This window comes from Sus scrofa, chromosome 13, assembly GCF_000003025.6.
Source record: "Sus scrofa isolate TJ Tabasco breed Duroc chromosome 13, Sscrofa11.1, whole genome shotgun sequence".
NCBI lineage: Eukaryota > Metazoa > Chordata > Mammalia > Artiodactyla > Suidae > Sus > Sus scrofa.
Window position 1 is genome coordinate 24,444,198 of NC_010455.5, and position 17,459 is coordinate 24,461,656.

The window sequence follows — 17,459 nt, forward strand, 5'->3', positions numbered from 1 at the left end:
TCGTGCTCACAAACAGACCTCGACAGCAGACACATTTCAGAACCAACTGGCAAAAAGGCCCAGATAGCACTTCATGCTCAAAAGCAAAGTTGGCGGCGTGCACACCGATGTACTTACTCCGTCTTGGGGCTCATCAGCTGCTCCAGATGCATCTTTCTGTTCCATGGAGGGAAAGCAGAAGTTGACAATCAGTTCTGAGCAGGGGTGAAACAGAGCAGATTCCCCAAACAAAAGGTTTTGGCAGCTGTAAGGAACGCCCCCCAAATCCCCCTATGCGGCCGTCCCAGCACAGTCATGGCTGCCACTCTGCGGCTCTACTCGGAAAACCTGGGCTGGGGCGGGGAGGGGAGGGCAGATCTCGAGAGCGCGGAGCCCCACGTGCATGCCTAAACAACCAAAAATGGGTCCAGCTGCTTGCCACTCTGAAGCCACTAAAGAGTCAAAGTTGGTGGAAAGGAAATTTTATTTTTGGGGCTGGCAACCAGGGAGTGGGGCTGGGGGTGGGGTGGGGAACAGACTAATATCCAAAGGCTGACTCCCACCACCAACAATCATTGTGCAAGAATTTTATAGGCGGAATAGCTACATGTAAGAAACATCAGTCAGTTCTGACAGTCATCTTGAAATTGGTCATGTGATGGTCTGATCAGCCTCATCTTGATTGTTTCAAATACAGCTACTCTTCAGTTCCAGGAACAGTTTTTTCCCCGTTTCTTTGAGGCCAGGTCTCAGAATTGCAGCAGCTTCTGCCATGGCTACAGCCTGGTCATCATATAGTTAACTTCGTGCACCTGGTGAAGGTTTCTCTACAGAACAGCCCGAAGGATGTGGCTCAGAATATTATCTATAGCTCTTGAGGAGGAACTAAAGATTCTTGACTTTTCTTAATGATTAAACTGTTATAATTTAGTCTTGTTAGACTGCTTGTCTTTGCTTCTGCATTTTCTCACCTCTCTAATTAAAGTTATCCTTTGGCTGAAATTTTTCCAGGACAAAAGGCAAGCAAGCAGAAGACATGGAGGGAAAGACCTTAGAGTCCTGCTCTGTCTCAATAACATGTTTCAATATGATCTTGCTTTTTTTTTTTACAACTTCATAAATAATAGTTAAGTGTGTTCAAAATGAAATGAGTTCCCATCATGGTTTAGCAGTTAATGAACCCAACTAGTACCCATGAGGATGCAGGTTCGATCCCTGGACCCACTCAGTGGCATTGCCATGAGCTGTGGTGTAGGTCACAGGTATAGCTTGGATCCGGTGTTGCTGTGGCTGTGACGTAGGCCGGCAGCTATAGCTCCGATTTGACGCCTAGCCTGGGAACCTCCATGTGTTGCAGGTGTGGCCCTAAAAAGCAGAAATAAAATAAAATTTTAAAAAATGAAATGAAACCTAATGGCCATGGCAGCCCTGGAATATGGCGAGCATGAAAAAGCAAGGAAGAGGCTTATTTCTAACAGCTGATATCTGGGAGAGGGGACTATAGCAACTGTTCTCATATACTAGTATATATCTTATATACTAGATCTTGTTTCTCCTTTTTAAAAATGATGTGTAACGTGTAAAAGCCAATTTCCATAGGATGTAATAGGGTTCAAAAATGATTCATGGTTTTCATGAAATTTGCTGCATTTTCCTTCTGATGATTAATAAAGCTTTAGGAGACAATTTTCCTTTCACTAAGCATAATGTGGTCTTCATCAGAGTAAACACAAGAAAATATCGGGCTACGCATAGGGGAGTGGGTTGTGGAGGAGGCAACATGATGCTCATTCTTGCCAAAGAATGAGAGGTTGAGAATGCAGGGGTCAATAAGGTCATATGGAATGGGGACTTAAAAAATCCTGACCATAGCGGTGAGTGATTCGACTCTCTGAAAATGTGCCAGTCAGGGTTCCATCAAAACAGGGGTTCCCTAGTGGCTCGGTGGGTTAAAGATCCAGCATTGTCACTGCTGTGGCTCAGGTCACTGCTATGGTGGAGCGGTGAGTTAAGGATCTGGTGTTGTCACTGCTGTGGCTCAGGTTGCAGCTGTGGCATGGGTTCAATCCCGGGCCTGGGAACTTTCATATGCTGAGGACCAAAAAAAAAGGGAAAGCATACTTTTAAATTATCATGACTGTTATTATCCTACCAATTGGCTTCACCCTCTGGAGCCTTGCTCTTAAAAGCATCTGTAACATTCCTGGTAGAGGTATTCCATGATCAATCCACTACGTCCCCTCCCGTTCACTCTGTAGTCCACAGCAGTGGATCCTGTCCCCCTCCCCAGAGTGAAATGGCTTTTGTTGGGGGCACTCGTGACCTCCGTATTGCCAAATCCAGTGGAATTTTCGCTGCTCTCGATTCTGACACGGCCGGCCATTCTCATTTCTAAAACATCTTCCTTTGGTGTCTTTCTCTGTTTCTTTGTCTGGCTTCACGTCTTCAACTTTTTGGCCTGAGTTTAAATGTTTGGGTTTCCCAGGCTTGTTTCTAGGCCCTCTTCTTTCCCCCTTGCTGCCCCCTCTCACCATATTTATGAAGCTGAGTCTGAAGATGATACCCAAACTTACACAGCTGGCCCAGATCCCTCCTCTGAGATGCTCGAATACCTGTCTGTAGCCCATGTAGCAAATCCCTTTAGATGCCTCACAGATTTCACTAAAATATGCTTTTATCACAGTCTTAGCTTGCTCCACAGACGGCTTCACTCTCCACACAAGCCAGGAACCTGGGAATGGTTCTTGGCTCATTCTTTCCCTTCACCTCTAAATCAGATCCGTCAGCATCTGTCCACTCCTCTCCATCTCCTCTGTCCCCACCCTGTCCAAGCCTCAGTCATCCACCTAGGTTACTGCACTGCTCCCTAGGCTTCCACACATGGCTCTCTGGAAGTCAGTCTTAATGTAACAGCAGGTGCTCTTTCAATGGAAATTGGATCCTGCTCTCTTCCTGTTCTCCACCCTCAATTACTTCCCATTGCTCAGTAGCATAAAATCCAAACTCCTTTCCAGGGCCTGTGTCTTCCCTCCGCTTCCCTAACATTAAGCTCTTTTGCTCTGCCTGTTACACTGTGTTTTTTTGTTTGTTTGTTCGGTTGGTTGGTTTTTTTTTCTGTTTGGATAGCCCCTTCTCAACCCATAGTCTTAAATGCCACCTCCCTGGACAAGACTTCTGTCACCATCCAGTCTAAAGTAGGTTGCCAAGTCATTCTCGAAGTGCCCCGCTTATTCTGTAATAGAATACCTTACAACTCATAATCATTTATTTTATTTAGTTTCTAATCATTTGAATCCCTACTTTTAAATTTTTTTTGTCTTAATTTTTGTCTTTTTCTAGGGCCACACCTGTGGCATATGGAGGTTCCCAGGCTAGGGGTCTAATCAGAGCTGTAGCTGCCGGCTTATGCCAGAGCCACAGCAATGCCAGATCTGAGCCGTGTCTGTGACCTACACCACAGCTCATGGCAATGCTGGATCCTTAACCCACTGAGCAAGCCCAGGGATCAAACCTGCAACCCCATGCTTCCTAGTTGGATTCGTTAACCACTGCGCCATGATGGGAACTCCTGAATCTCTACTTTAATATATGCGCCATGAAGGAGAGGGACTATGTCATTTTCTTTTCATTCTTAGTGCCTGGAATAGTAGGTACTCAGTGAGTGTGAATTGAGTGAATAATTGACAAACTAGACAATAGTGCCTGTGACCCTGAAGTGGTGGCTCATGGCTATGGTCTAGAATTATTGTCTCCTGGGTACCAACAAGTGACATATATGCCATCACTTCTCCCTGCTACACCCATGGTGAATGCCGCTAACTTGGGACACCCTAGCCCTGCTGAGCCTGTCTGCATTCTCAACACCTGGTGAGAATCAGAATTGGCATGGCAGCAGACTCAGAAAGCGTGAACTGTTCATAAACTTTGCAGATGTCCATTGCGAGAGTGGTGTATCAAGAAGAAGCTAAACCAGATGTTAGGTGACAGCTGAAGACCAGGATAAACGTGTTCAACATCATTAGGCATTTGGGAAATGGAAATCAAAACCACAGCGAGCCACCACTTCACATCCACTATTCTCCAGTGCTTAAGCCACAAATCACTATTGGGCCTTCTTGCCGGTTACTATCATAAAGCCTTCTTGACACAGAACAAGTGTGATCTAATGTTATGGATTCTAAGACCATTGGATTTCTTGATAATCCAAATGAGTATGTAGTATTTGCTTATGATTGTTTTGCTCATTTAAAATCTCTGGCAACTCTGAGGTAGGAATTACTGTTGCCACTCAGAAGTAGAGGCTCAGAAAGATTGAAGGGCTCTTTGGCAGGTGACTGAGCTCTGATGTGCACCCTGACCTCTGCCTCTGAACCCATAACTCTTTCGCATACGGTTGATGATTCGGGTCCCTGGTCCTTCCCAGGACATTTCAGTGCAAGTCCCTGGTCTTGCACACTTATTAGTTGATTCTGTAGTCAGCCACTTGGGCTATTCTATATAGTCCTCTTCAGTGACTTCTTCCATGAGGGCAGTAGAATCTGAGAAGAGATGGTCAAGAAGCCTGTGCTTCAAAACATCCTATTTGCTTGGAACAAAATCTGGAGAGGTAGGTATGGTTTTATTATTAGACTCTCAGTGAGTTTTTAAACACCATTGGAGTTTGCAGTCCTGTGTATCAGGAAACAAAACTCCTAAAGCTTAAGTGAACTTGTGGATTGAGTTCACAGAGCTTTTTTGATCTCCAAAGACCTTCCTTCCTGGGTGTTTTATCCCATTTAATTTAGTGTCTTTGAAATATCAATAGAAGAAGATCAACTGCTGAGGCTGTTCTTATATTGTTTATAGATGTCAGAGCTATTGAAAACTCAGCTCATCCGTTCTAAATCTGAGGGACTGGATAACAACATTCTCATGCCTTAAGGGAAAAAAACCTCTGTCCTGTTTCCCTGTAAATATTCAATTCAGCCAAGTATATGTATAGGATATTTTACCCTGTAGATTTATCAGCTGGCCTGATGTGGTCTCCCCATCCAACACCCAAGCAACAATCATCCGGCACTGCACTGCAGAACAGTAAGCCCTGTGCATATGTTGACAGTAGTATAAGCCAGCTTAGGCACCTAAAAGCTAGAGTGGCAAACACTCTTTAAATTGTCATGGAAAGATGTTTATGATGTGTTGTTGTTAAGTGAAAAACTAGATTATAAAACTGTACATAGATTTCCAGTTCTAGTAGCAGGCTAGGGTGAGCTAGTGCAGCCCTTCTTTGTACTAAAAATACCTACAAATACTACTAAAATATAAGGGTGAATATAGGAAAGAGAAAATATTTGCAAATCATTTATCTGATAAGGGACTTGTATCCAGAATACATAAAGAACTTTTATAACACAGCAATGAAAAAGACAAATATTCTAATTTTAAAATGAGTAGGAGATTTGAATAGACTTTTCTCCAAAGGATATGTACAAATGACCAGTAAGTACATGGAAAAATGTTTGTTATTCATCACTAGGGAAATGCACAATTAGATACCACTTCAACCCCCCTAGGATGTTTATAACAAAAAAGGCAGACAATAACAAGTATAGGTAAGGATATAGAAAAATCAGAACTCTCAATATGGCAGATGAGATGTAAGATGTCCCAGCCATCTGGAAAATAGTCTCGTAGTTTCTTAAAAGTTTAAACATATGATGGTAAAGGTTTTACCACATGATATAGTAGTTCCACTTCTGGGATTGAAAAGATATGTCCATATGAAAAGTCGCACAAATGTTGATAGCAGCATTATCCAAAACAGCCAAAAAGTAGGAACAACCCAGATGTCCATCAGTTGATGAATGGATAAATAAAATATGGTATATCTGTAAATGGAATATTACTTGGCAGTAAAAAAAGAATGAAATTCTGGTACATGTTTCAACATGGATGAACCCTGAACACATGCAAAGAAAGAAGCCAGACACAAAAGGCCACATATGGTCTGATTCCAGGAGTTCCTGTTGTGGATCAGTGGAAATGAATCTGACTAGCATCCATGAGGATTCAGGTTTGATCCCTGGCCTTGCTCAGTGGGTTAAAGATCCAGTGTGGCTGTGAGCTGTGGTGTAGGTTGCATACATGGCTTAGATCCAGGATTGCTATGGCTGTGGTATAGGCCGGTAGCTGTAGCTCCAATTCAGCCCCTATCCTGGGAACCTCCACAAGCCATGGGTGGGGCCCTGAAAATACAAAAAAAAAAAAAAAAAAAAAAAAAAATCACATATGATATGATTCCACTCATATTGAACATCCAGAATAGGCAAATTTGTAGAAATGGAAAGTTGATTAGTGGTTGGCAGGGGCTGGGAGGAATAATAAGCAAGATTTAAAACTCAGAAGCCATGGAAGAACATTAAAAATTAAATGCTTCTAAATGATGAAAGACAACCTAAGTGAAGTTGAAAAGACAAGTGCAAAAATGAAAGAAAATATTTGCCACATACATCACAGATTTATCTGGGATGAATTGCACAATCACAAAATGGGTACATAAAAAAGGAGCTTTTTGTTACTCTTTGCGGGTGTCCATTTTGGAAGAACAAACAATTCGAACTTGCCAGGGCGGAGTAACTTGGTTACTTCTGGTTGGCTGTATCCTGCATAATTCATTGTGTTTGGGGAAGACCCTTGCCTCTCAGAGTTTCTCCCTTCCTTCTCAGAGTGGAGAGAGAGCTGTGTACAACGTCATGTTAATATGACTAGTGTGCCCTGAATGTCCATGAGCTCTTTGGGAGAAGGGGGTTAACTTTTATCCACCTCTGAAATCACAGTGTTTAGGATTAGCCCATCACCCAGAAAACTTCATTGACTTACATTGATTAAAAGCTTTTAAATATCCCTGGTGCTTCAGTTTCCAGGGATATTAAGGGCCAGGATTACATTTATCATATTCCCAGCAGAGCTTTTGTGAGGATTAATGTTTTAACACAAATGATCTCCTGCTCCTTTAAAAAGGCAACAATTAAGCTAAAGGGTGTTTTGAAATGTGCCTAGTTTTGTTTTGTTTTTGCTTTTGTCTTTTATCTTTTGTCTTTTTAGGGTCTCACCCATGGTATATAGAGGTTCCCAGGCTAGGAGTCTAATCGGAGCTGTAGCCACCATCCGCAGCCACAGTAATGCCAGATCTGAGCCGTGTCTGCAACCTACACCACAGCTCATGACCAACACGGGATCCTTAACCCACTGAGTGAGGCCAGGGATCGAACCCACAACCTCATGGTTCCTAATCAGATTCGTTTCTGCTGCACCACAACGGGAACTCCAAAATGTGCCTAGTTTTATAACAACTTGTGTTTCAGTCTAGTGTTTAAAACATAAGTAAGAAGGTCTTGCGCTTTCTTATAGAAAATATGACGTACAGAAGAACACAGAATTCACCCACCATTAGGGTTCCTATTATGTCAAGCCATTGGTCTTTCTGAGCTGTGTGGATTTACAGGAAGATCCGATGACATGGCAGCTCTTCGCTCCGGAGGGCCAGCCTGGGGTGCATTAGGGAGGGAGCCCACCGACCTGACATGCTGCTGTTTCTCTTCTCCTCCCCCCTTCCCCCACCCGGCTCCCCAGTGAGATGAAGCAGAAGCTGGATGAGGAAGGCAGCAAGTGTAGCATCCTCTCCAAGCACCAGAACTTTGTGGAGCACTGCTGTATGCGCTGCTGCTCGCCCTTCACCTTCCTCGTCAACACCAAGCGACGCTGTGGGGACTGTAAGTTCAATGTCTGCAAGAGCTGCTGCTCCTACCAGAAGCACGAGAAGGTGTGGATCTGCTGCGTGTGCCAGCAGGCGAGGTGAGTGGCACCGTCTTCTTTCAACCAGGTGGGGCAGCTGTGATTGATCTGCGTCATTTTTTAAGAAAGAGGAGGATTCGTAAGGGATCTTCCACAGTCAGTGCAGATAGAACACTCCTAAATTTGTTTAATCACAGTTGGCAGAAAGGGGATGCCGAGGAGAAGTGGGGAATTTTGCTGGTTTAATCTCGAAGGATGTCATGTGAGGACATCTCCAGGAGTCGTGGGATTATTATTGTCCGAAATCAAAACAGATGGAAAAGTCGAGCTCATGCCTTGTTTTTCCATGTTATTCAAGGCCATCCTAGGAACCTGCCCAGGAAAGAAGTCTGTGACCCATGTGGCAGGTTTTGTTTCTTGAAGTTTCTCTAAGGCCCCGTTTGATAGAGAAGTACATCTGGGTCAGAATGCCTCAGAGGAATGGCCTATAGGCTGACCGTCTTTCACATTTTGAAGGATGCCTCAGGAGAGTTTATTTATGTAGTGACAAGCTGTCTAACCCCTCGGCTTTGTGCAAGACACATCGCCAAGTTCATCGTGTGAAACATTTCAGGAATATTTTGACTTGAATCAAGTATGGAAATTTTCAGATAAATAACAGCTTTTAAAACCTGCCCAGTTTCTTGAAGCAAAAAAAAAAAATTACTTTACAACAGATTATTTAGACTTTGAATACCTGGCAAAAGCCTGTGTCTTGCTAGAGAATGGTGTTTGGGGTACTTTCTGCTGTCACCCACTTTGTCCCCAGTTTCTCTGCCCCTCATGCAATCTGAAATTCACCCCTTGGTTTAGAAATGATTTGGAGTTCCCGTTGTGGCACAGTGGAAATGAATCCGACCAGTAACCATGAGGTTACGGTTCAATCCTTGGCCTTGCTTGGTGCATCAAGGATCCAGCATTGCTGTGAGCTGTGGTGTAGGTTGCAGACGGTTCGGATCCCGTGTGGCTGTGGCTGTGGCCAGCAGCAGTAGCTCCAATTAGACCCCTAGCCTGGGAACTTCTATATGCTTCGGGTGCAGCCCTAAAAAGCAAAAAAAAAAAAAAAAAAAAAAAAAGGAGTGGTTTACTTTGGGTATTAGTCTCTGGACATTTTTTCAGCATATTCATATTCAAGCAGTTGGATTTTAAAACATTGTCTGAGTACATGAAGAATACAAATGTGTGTGTGAAATCCCAATAAAACAATGAAGTTGCAGGAAGGACCACTTTTAGACACGTTTCACTCCCTCCTGCCCTGATGTACTTTTCCTTTCCTATGTAAATTAATCCCATTTTTGGTACATTGGTTTGATTTTTAGCTGTCAGCGTCTTAATACCTGAACCCAAAACTGGAGTCTGGGTCAATTAAGAAAGATGTAGCCAGACTTATTTAACTGAAGAAGCATTTTTGTTTGCATTAGTTTGTTTTAACCTCTCAGCCACCATGAAGTATGGCCATGTGCAGCCAATATTTCAGTTTTGCAGCTGAGGAAATTGATGTTTGCAGAAGCTGTTATGACGTCTTTCCTTTTCACTGGGAGCCCTCAAAAGCCATGTTTGCACTTAGTAGCTTTCCATGCAGGTTCTTGACTCAGAGATGCTCTCCTGGGCCTGAGTCTAGGGTGTATTCACAGAGCAGGAAAACTTTGGTCCTAGATGCAGCTGGAGTATGCCATGATGCTAAAAGTGGTTATTAGATTTGTCTGTAGCTCAAAAAAAAAAAAAATCAACCTTAACAAGAGCCCAAACCAAACAAAACTAAAAGGGGTCTTGAGACTTAAAATTTTTTGAGGTTCTCAGGAATGTAATCATCATCATAAAGCTTTTATACCTTAATTCCAAGGGAAATGTTTCTCCTTGATGGATATCTCTGGGCTTATTGTATTACAAAGCCTCGGCAATGTTTATGCAGAATTGCATTTGCTTCCCTAAAAACCACTTTCTGTCGATTTCTGTTTTCTTCTCTAAAATTATATGCAGGATCTTCAAGCCAAGATGTGTGTGGATGTGTGAGAGCCTGTGAGTCTATTTCAGTGGGACAAGGTCAAGGAAAGTCATTTCTGATATTGTGTGCACCTCTAATAATAATATAAAAGTGCTTCTCTGTATCCTTTTATTTTTGACCTTGGGACAATCTCTCTCTCTCTCAAGAGTTCACTATTAAGTACAGAGCATGGTGTAACTGGATGCTGAAAAACATGCCATGAATACTTGTTGCATTCAAAATTTCATCAAGAAAAAAATCAACATACTCAGCTTTATTTCTAGTCAAACTCTTTCCTTGCTTGGTAAGCTTTGAGACCTTATGCAAAATCCCTGACCTTTGGGGCCCCTCCTGAGAAGCTGGCAGTGATTAGGGACCCCTGTGACACATTCCTCAGAGGGCCTAGGAGCTGGCCAGTGAGGAGCTGACCTGATGGCTCTGTGCTGAAATTTGCCGATGTTGTGAAGGAGAGTGATTGTGTTCAGGCAACATCCTACGCTTGAACTTGTCACTGTAACTCCCCAAGACGGTTGGAGAGAAGAGGAATCTGCCTTTGCATATGACAGCTCCCCACCTGGCGTGGGGCATGAGGCTAAAGGCCATAGAGAGGGCCCGTTCTCCCTGTAGACCAGCCAGACTTTGTCCTGTTGCCATTTCTGCTGAAGGGCAGTTTCTAATCTCCAAGATCAGTTACCTAAAAGTAATACAGGATGGGGTTTGAATTTTAGTAAATGAAAACCTAACTCAGCTGACCAGCATCATTCAATTTTAACTCATCATCAATCACGCCTACTGGCTTATGTGTTTCTGTGCCCAGAGCCATTTCAGAAATGCCTTTCAGAAATAAAAGGCCACAGGGTGACATCTTGTGTGGTACAGATTCCTATGCCTTTCATTCCTGAGTGGTAGTGTCCCACCTCCATTGGTGTAGGCTCCTGTCTGCTGTCTGTCGAGGACACGCAGTGTTGAGTTGAATTCTAGCATGCTGGGGCTGTGGAGGCTTAAGTAGGTGCCACATAAATGCTCAGACACTCAGATGGAGCAGGGGTGAGCCTCGAGTAGAGAGGACTCCTCTTCTTCCTTTCAGCTGTAGTTTCTCGGATGTGAGCTTCAAGTAAGCTTGTGTGTTTCCAAGTAAGCTAGTGTCCATGGCACCTGCCCCATAGAGACAGGAGGTCCTTAGCAGCAAATAGTCGTCTACCCATCAGGGAGCTGGTCCAGCTGAAGGTCCCCTCTGTGTTCACCTCTCTTTGCAGCTCTGAGCCTTCATCCCTTTCTTGGTGAGGCCCTCCAGGCTGGGCATCTCCCCAGCTGGGCCACTGAAGGGGGCAGCCAGTAACAGAGGGATCAGGGCAGAGGAGAGTCTGGTTGTTAGGGTGAGACCCCAGAGTGTAGGCTTCCTGATCCAGATGCTACCTCATGGTGAAAGAGTAAAAGAGTAACCCCAACTACTTTTTAAAATGAAAGAATATTTATTTTCAATGCATTATAATACCCCTTAATGGAAAAGAATCTGAAAAGAATCTTCGTATACATGTATGTGTATGTGTGTGTGTGTAGCTAAATCACTTTGTTGTACACCTGAGACTAAATGACTTTTCTATACATCTGAGAAATCAACTATACTACAATAAAAAAAAGAATATGGTATTTCTGGGAGTTCCCATCATGGCTCAGTAGTAACGAACCTGACATGTATCCATTAGGATGCAGGTTCGATCCCTGGCCTTGCTCAGTGGGTTAAAGGATCCAACGTTGCCGTGAGCTGTGGTGTAGATCACAGACACAGCTCAGAACCTGCATTGATGTGGCTGTGGTGTAGGCTGGGAGCTGTAGCTCTGATTCGAGCCCTACCCTGGAAACTGCCATATGTCGAGGGTGTGGCCCTAAAAAGCGGAAAAAAATATATATATGATATTTGTCTGCAACCGTGGTTCTGATGGTGAAAAATCAAGGACAACCCAGGCCTCCTCACGTTCAATTTAAATCACTAGGCACAATCACGAAGTATGTTCTTAGTGAGCTTGTATTTTATCTGAAATAATAGACAAGGATGGTTTAATGATGATTAGTGTCATGGCATTGTGCTTGTCACTTCTAATTCTCACATCTAATAACATGCTTGATCTACAAATTAGGCTGCGGGATTCTTGTCTGAGCAGCATCAATGGCCAGGTAGAGGAGGGGAATTCACACAAGATAAAGGCTCTGTCTTGATTGTGTCTCCCCTTCCCAGAACCTGCCCACCCCACTCTCCACCCCCCATAGGAAGACTTCATGCTAACATCGCCTGGGGAAGTCTGCACCTTCTACTCTCACCCTGGTAATGGTCCCAAGGATTGAACTTGCCTGGAACGAGATGACATTGCAAAGAGACATATTACCTTGCATTTCAGAAGCTATAAATGGCTCTGTAAGCCTTGAAGTGGACTTGGTTCTTGCAGTGTCTTTTGAGCCCTGTGTTTATGCTCCCTTCCCCCGACTTGCCCTTCTGTGCTCATTCTGAGGACATGGCTACTGCCACTGTGTGACTGCACAGGAGGGTGTTCTTGGGGCTCCAGGTCTCCTTTTCTTGAGGTTTTGAAACTGCTACTAACTCTTTTTTTGTTGGTGGTTTTATTTATTTATTTATTCATATTGAACTATAATTGACCTAAGACATCATGTTGGAGTTTCCATTGTGGCTCAGCAATAACCAACCCGACTAGTATCCATGAGGATGCAGGTTCAATCCCTGGCCCTGCTCAGTAGGTTAAGGATCCAGCAATGCTGTGAGCCACATTGTAGGTCATGGTTGCAGCTCAGATCTGGCATTGCTATGGCTGTGGTGTAGGCCAGCAGCTTGGATTCAGCCCCTAGCCTGGGAACCTCCATATGCCACAGGTGCAGCCCTGAAAAAGACAAAAAGAAAGACAGAAAGAAAAAAGAAAAGAAAAAAGACATTGTGTTAATTTCAGGTGTACAGCAAAGTGATTCAGGTATATGCTGAATATATTTCCCTGTGCTATACAGTAGGTCCTTTATGTATTTTGTATTGTATTGTGTATCTATTAATCCCAAACTCCTAATTTATCCCTTCCCCCTTTTCCCTTTGGTAACCATAAGTTTATTTTTTTATGTCTGTGAGACTGCTTCTGTTTTGTAAATAAGTTTATTTGTATCATATTTTATTTTTTTAATTGCTCAATGAATTTTATTACATTTATAGTTGTACAACACTCATCACAACCCAATTATATAGCATTTCCATCCCAAACCCCCAGAGCATCCCCACACCTCCAACCTATCTCATTTGGAAACCATAAGTTTTTCAAAGTCTATGAGTCAGTATCTCTTCTGCAAAGAAGTTCACTGTGTCCTTTTTTAGATTCCACATGTAAGTGATAGCATATGATGTTGGAGTCTCACTGTCTGACTGACTTCACTTAGCATGATAATTTTTATGTCCATCCATGCTGCCGCAAATGCTGTTATTTCGTTCGTTTTAATGGCTGAGTAATATTCCATTGAGTATATGTACCACATCTTCCTTATCCACTCCTCTGTCAATGGACATTTAGGTTGTTTCCATGTCGTGGCTGTTGTATATAGTGCTGCCATGAACACTGGAGTACATGTACCTTTTCAAGTCATGGTTTTCTCTGGATAGATGCCCAGGAGTGGGATTGCTGGATCAAATGGTAATTCTGCTTTGAGTTTTCCGAGGCATCTCCATACTGTTTTCCACAGTGGTTGCACCAGTTTACATTCCTACCAACAGTGTATGATGGTTCCCTTTTCTCCACACTCTTGCCAGCATTTATTGTTTGTAGACTTTTGGATGATGGCCATTCTGGCTGGTGTAAAGTGGTACCTCATACTAATTTTGATTTGTATTTCTCTAATAATGAGTGATGTTGAACATCTTTCCATGTGCTTCTTGGCCAACTGTATGTCATCTTTGGGGAATTGTCTGTTTAGATCTTCTGCCCATTTTTTGATGGAGTTTGTTTGTTTTTTTGGTGTTGAGCTGCAGAAGGTGTTTATAAATTTTGGAGATTAATCCCTTATCAGTCAATTCATTTGCAAATATTTTCTCCCATTCTGTGGGTTCTCTTTTCATTTTGTTTAGGGTTTCCTTTGCTGTGCAGAAACTTTTTAGTTTAATTAAGTCCCATTTGTTTATTTTTGTTTTTCTTGTCATTACTCTAGGAGGTGGACCTGAGAAGATATTGCTGTGGTTTATGTTGGAGAGTGTTTGGCCTATGTTTTTCTCTAAGAGTTGTATAGTATCCAGTCTTATATTTAGGTGTTTAATCCATTTTGAGTTTATTTTTGTGTATGGTGTTAGGAAGGGTTCTAATTTCATTCTTTTCCATGTAGCTGTCCAGTTTTCCCAGCACCACTTATTGAAGGGGGTGTCTTTTTTTCCATTGTATATTCTTGCCTCCTTTGTCACAGATTAGTTGACTATAGGTGCATGGGTTTAATTCTGGGCTTTCTATCCTGTTCCATGGATCTCTATTTCTGTCTCTGTGCAGTACCATATGGTTTAGATGACTGTAGCTTTATAGTATAGTCTGAAGTCGGGGCACCTGATTCCTCCAGCTTCATTTTTCTTTCTCAGGATGGCTTTGGCTATTCTGGGTCTTTTAAAATATTTTGTTCTAGTTCTGTGAAAAATGTCTTTGGTAATTTGATCATTTGTATCATATTTTAGATTCCACATATAAGTGATATCATATAATACTTGTCTTTTGCTGTGTGGTTTACTCAGTATGATAATCTCTAGGTCCATCTGTCTTGTTGCAAAATGGAAACTGCCACTAACTCTTGATTCAGAGGTCCTGCCAGGGGTCTTTGCTGCTTGTCCTTGGTCAGCACCCCAAAGCCTCCAAAGATGACCTCCCCCCATTGATGCTGAGTTCTCTGTCCTTTTCCCCTTGATCATAGTCAGCTGTCAGGAAAGGCTATGAAAGGCATTCACCACATTCTGTAAGGGATCAGCATACCTCCCCAAATCCCTCTCCCAGGGGAATTTTATTTGCACTGGCCTGTGGCCATCTTGGGTCTGTCTTGTTATGTGTGGCTCAGACTGGTCACTCAGAACCCTGAGAAGGTTGAGAGAAGAGAAGTGAAAGTTGTGGCCCACTTCCTGAATGGGAGGCATGTCATCTGGACATGTCGTCCCAGATCCTTAGACAGCCTGCAAGGCAAGTATTGTCCTTGATTTACAGGGTAGAAGGTGGGCTCAGAGATCTGCTCAAAGTCATGTGGACTTTGAACCCAGATTATTTGACTTTGAAACTCTCCATCTTTCCCCTGTCCCACTCTGCTTACCTGGGGGCAGAGGTCACCCCCCGCCAGGAGGTTTAGTCTGTTAATGTCTTGGGTGCAGGAGGTCTGGCACCTGATGCATCACAGCTTTGCAGTTAGTGACCACTCCTCTCCATGGAACAGAGGCCGGGGGCTGGTGCCCCTGACCCTCAGAGGAGACCGTGGAAGCAAGTCTGTGGTTCCCGGCCAGCAGCTTCTGCTGATAAGCCTGTTGCTTCATTGCTGCCTCCACCCTTGACTTAGCATTGCTCCAACACAGGTGAGACGCCCTGAGCTTATCACAGTTTGCTTCTCTCTTAATTTCTTTTCTCAACTTGGCCAAAACACACTGTAGTTGAATGCAAAACCAGTGACAACAAATTTGCTTCAAACTCCCAGCTGTCTGGAGGCAATGCATCCATGTTTTCTTTTGCTCTTAAGATAAAGACAAAACTCTATGTCCCACAAAGGCACACAGGGTGGGTCCCACCTGCTCTTCCACCTCCCTCCCTCTTTCCTTCCCTCCCTCCCTCTTCATAACAGGGGCCTCTCTCCCCCCAGAATGCTGCCCCCTCCCTTCGTCTTCACATGTTCAAAGCTTATTCTGCTTTCACACACCACCCCCTTGGCCACAGATTGTCATCAGGCAGGTTTGTGTTCTCTCCCACCCCCGCCCCTCCCTGTCCCACTCATTCATGTTCTAGACTCCTATTTTGATGCTCGCCCCACTGGAGTATAAGCTCCCTCTCTGTTTTGCACACCATATTGTCCACAATTTCTGGCACATAAGAGGTACTCAGCAAATATATCTTGAATGGCTGATTAAATGTTTAGTTCTAACAACAAAACTAAGAGGTAAGACTTCCCCTTTTGTGGGTGATTAAATGGAGGTTCAGGAGTTCCTGTTGTGGCTCAGCAGTAATGAGCCTGACTAGTATCCACGAGGATGCAGGTTCGATTCCTGGCCTCACTCAGTGGGTTAAGGATCTGATGTTGCCATGAGCTGTAGTATGTATAGGTTGCAGATATGGCTCAGATCTGGCTTTTCTGTGGCTGTGGTATAGGCCGGCAGCTGCAGCTCCGATTCACCCCCTAGCCTGGGAACCTCCATATGCCACAGGTGCAGCCCTAAAAATAAATAAATAAATAAATAAATAAATAAATAAATAAATAAATGTAGGTGCAGAGAGGTTGTGTTGGGATTTAAGGCCCAGTCCTTCTCTCTGAAGCTGGTGTTTGCCACCCAGTGACAACCCCATGTCCTGGCTCTTTGGTCCCCCACTGGCCTTCCCATCTTGGCTTCAGGATTAAAGCTGTCAGCTCCTCTGCTTTGTAGCACATGGACATCTGTCGCTGAGGTGTTGACTCCATGTTCAGACATCTTCCTTCCTTAGTGACTGGGAGCCCTCCAGGGACAAGAGCCTTGTGTTTAGTCACCACCTCCCCTAGCACCTGTCACTGGACCTGCCTGAGTACACTGTTAGCTCTTGGTAGGGGGTTTGGGAGTCCCACTGACCTCTGTTTCAGCCAGGCATTCATGAATCACCAGTGACAGAAAACCCAACCTGACTTGGCTCCAAAAAGAAAAGGGATTATATTAGCTGTGTTATCAAAGATGTGTTATCAAGGGCAGCTTTGGGTACTGCTGGATCCCGAGGTTAAACTGAACCTTCAGCACTCAGTTTCTTTCTTTTCCATTGCTTTTTGCCAATGGACTGCAGTTTCACACTTCTCATAAGAGCAGGATGACGGCCAGAACTCTAACTTCTCCCTTCTCTCAATCACACATCCTTAGAAACCACCCCACTGACCAGTATTGAAAAAAGTCCTAGGCATGGCTCACACTGGCCTGACTTGGGGTCACCTGTCCCCCCTGATCTAATCACTGTGGCTGGGAGGAGGGGAAGATGCTGGATTAAAGCCCGACCCACTCTTGGAGCCAAGAGTGAGGTCAGCTCCATCAAAGGGAGTGGGGTACCATTTTTATCAGGAAGCGTACCAGGCTCTGAAAGCAAGATTTCCACTACAACTCCCTTTTACAATTTCCCAAACTGACCTCACACCTTCAAACTGGGGTTTCCAGCGCTGTTTCCACCCTTCACAAGGGTAGAGTCTGACTCCTAGTTCCTCCTGGGGTGACTTTCTCAGGCCTGGAGCTGTAAACAGAGCCTGGCATCTTCCCGCCCTGAGCCGAGAGGGTGAGTCAGCCTCTCCTGCTGCCTACTGAGGCTGTGCTGCTCTGAGGTACCCCAGCTAACTAGGAGCCAACAGTCTCCCCAGTAGGGATCATTTCCTCCCGAGCAGAGCCAGGCTTTCAGATACCCAGAGCCAGAAGGCAGGCCCTGACAAGGGGCTGGGCCCTGGGGGGCTTGCTGATCCTCTGCTCTCA

At 44.1% G+C, this 17,459-nt stretch overlaps 1 protein-coding gene across 3 annotated transcripts in view; it reads left to right on the forward strand.

Annotated features, from left to right (window-relative positions):
• Window positions 1-17,459, forward strand: part of MYRIP (myosin VIIA and Rab interacting protein) — a 209,170-nt gene that overhangs the window by 96,624 nt on the left and 95,087 nt on the right. For 2 of the 3 annotated variants that reach the window (XM_021068254.1, NM_001161754.1), the window contains 1 exon segment: window positions 7,591-7,812. In XM_021068254.1, coding sequence (XP_020923913.1) covers window positions 7,591-7,812 — 222 coding nt within the window. 3 annotated transcript variants of the gene reach the window in all.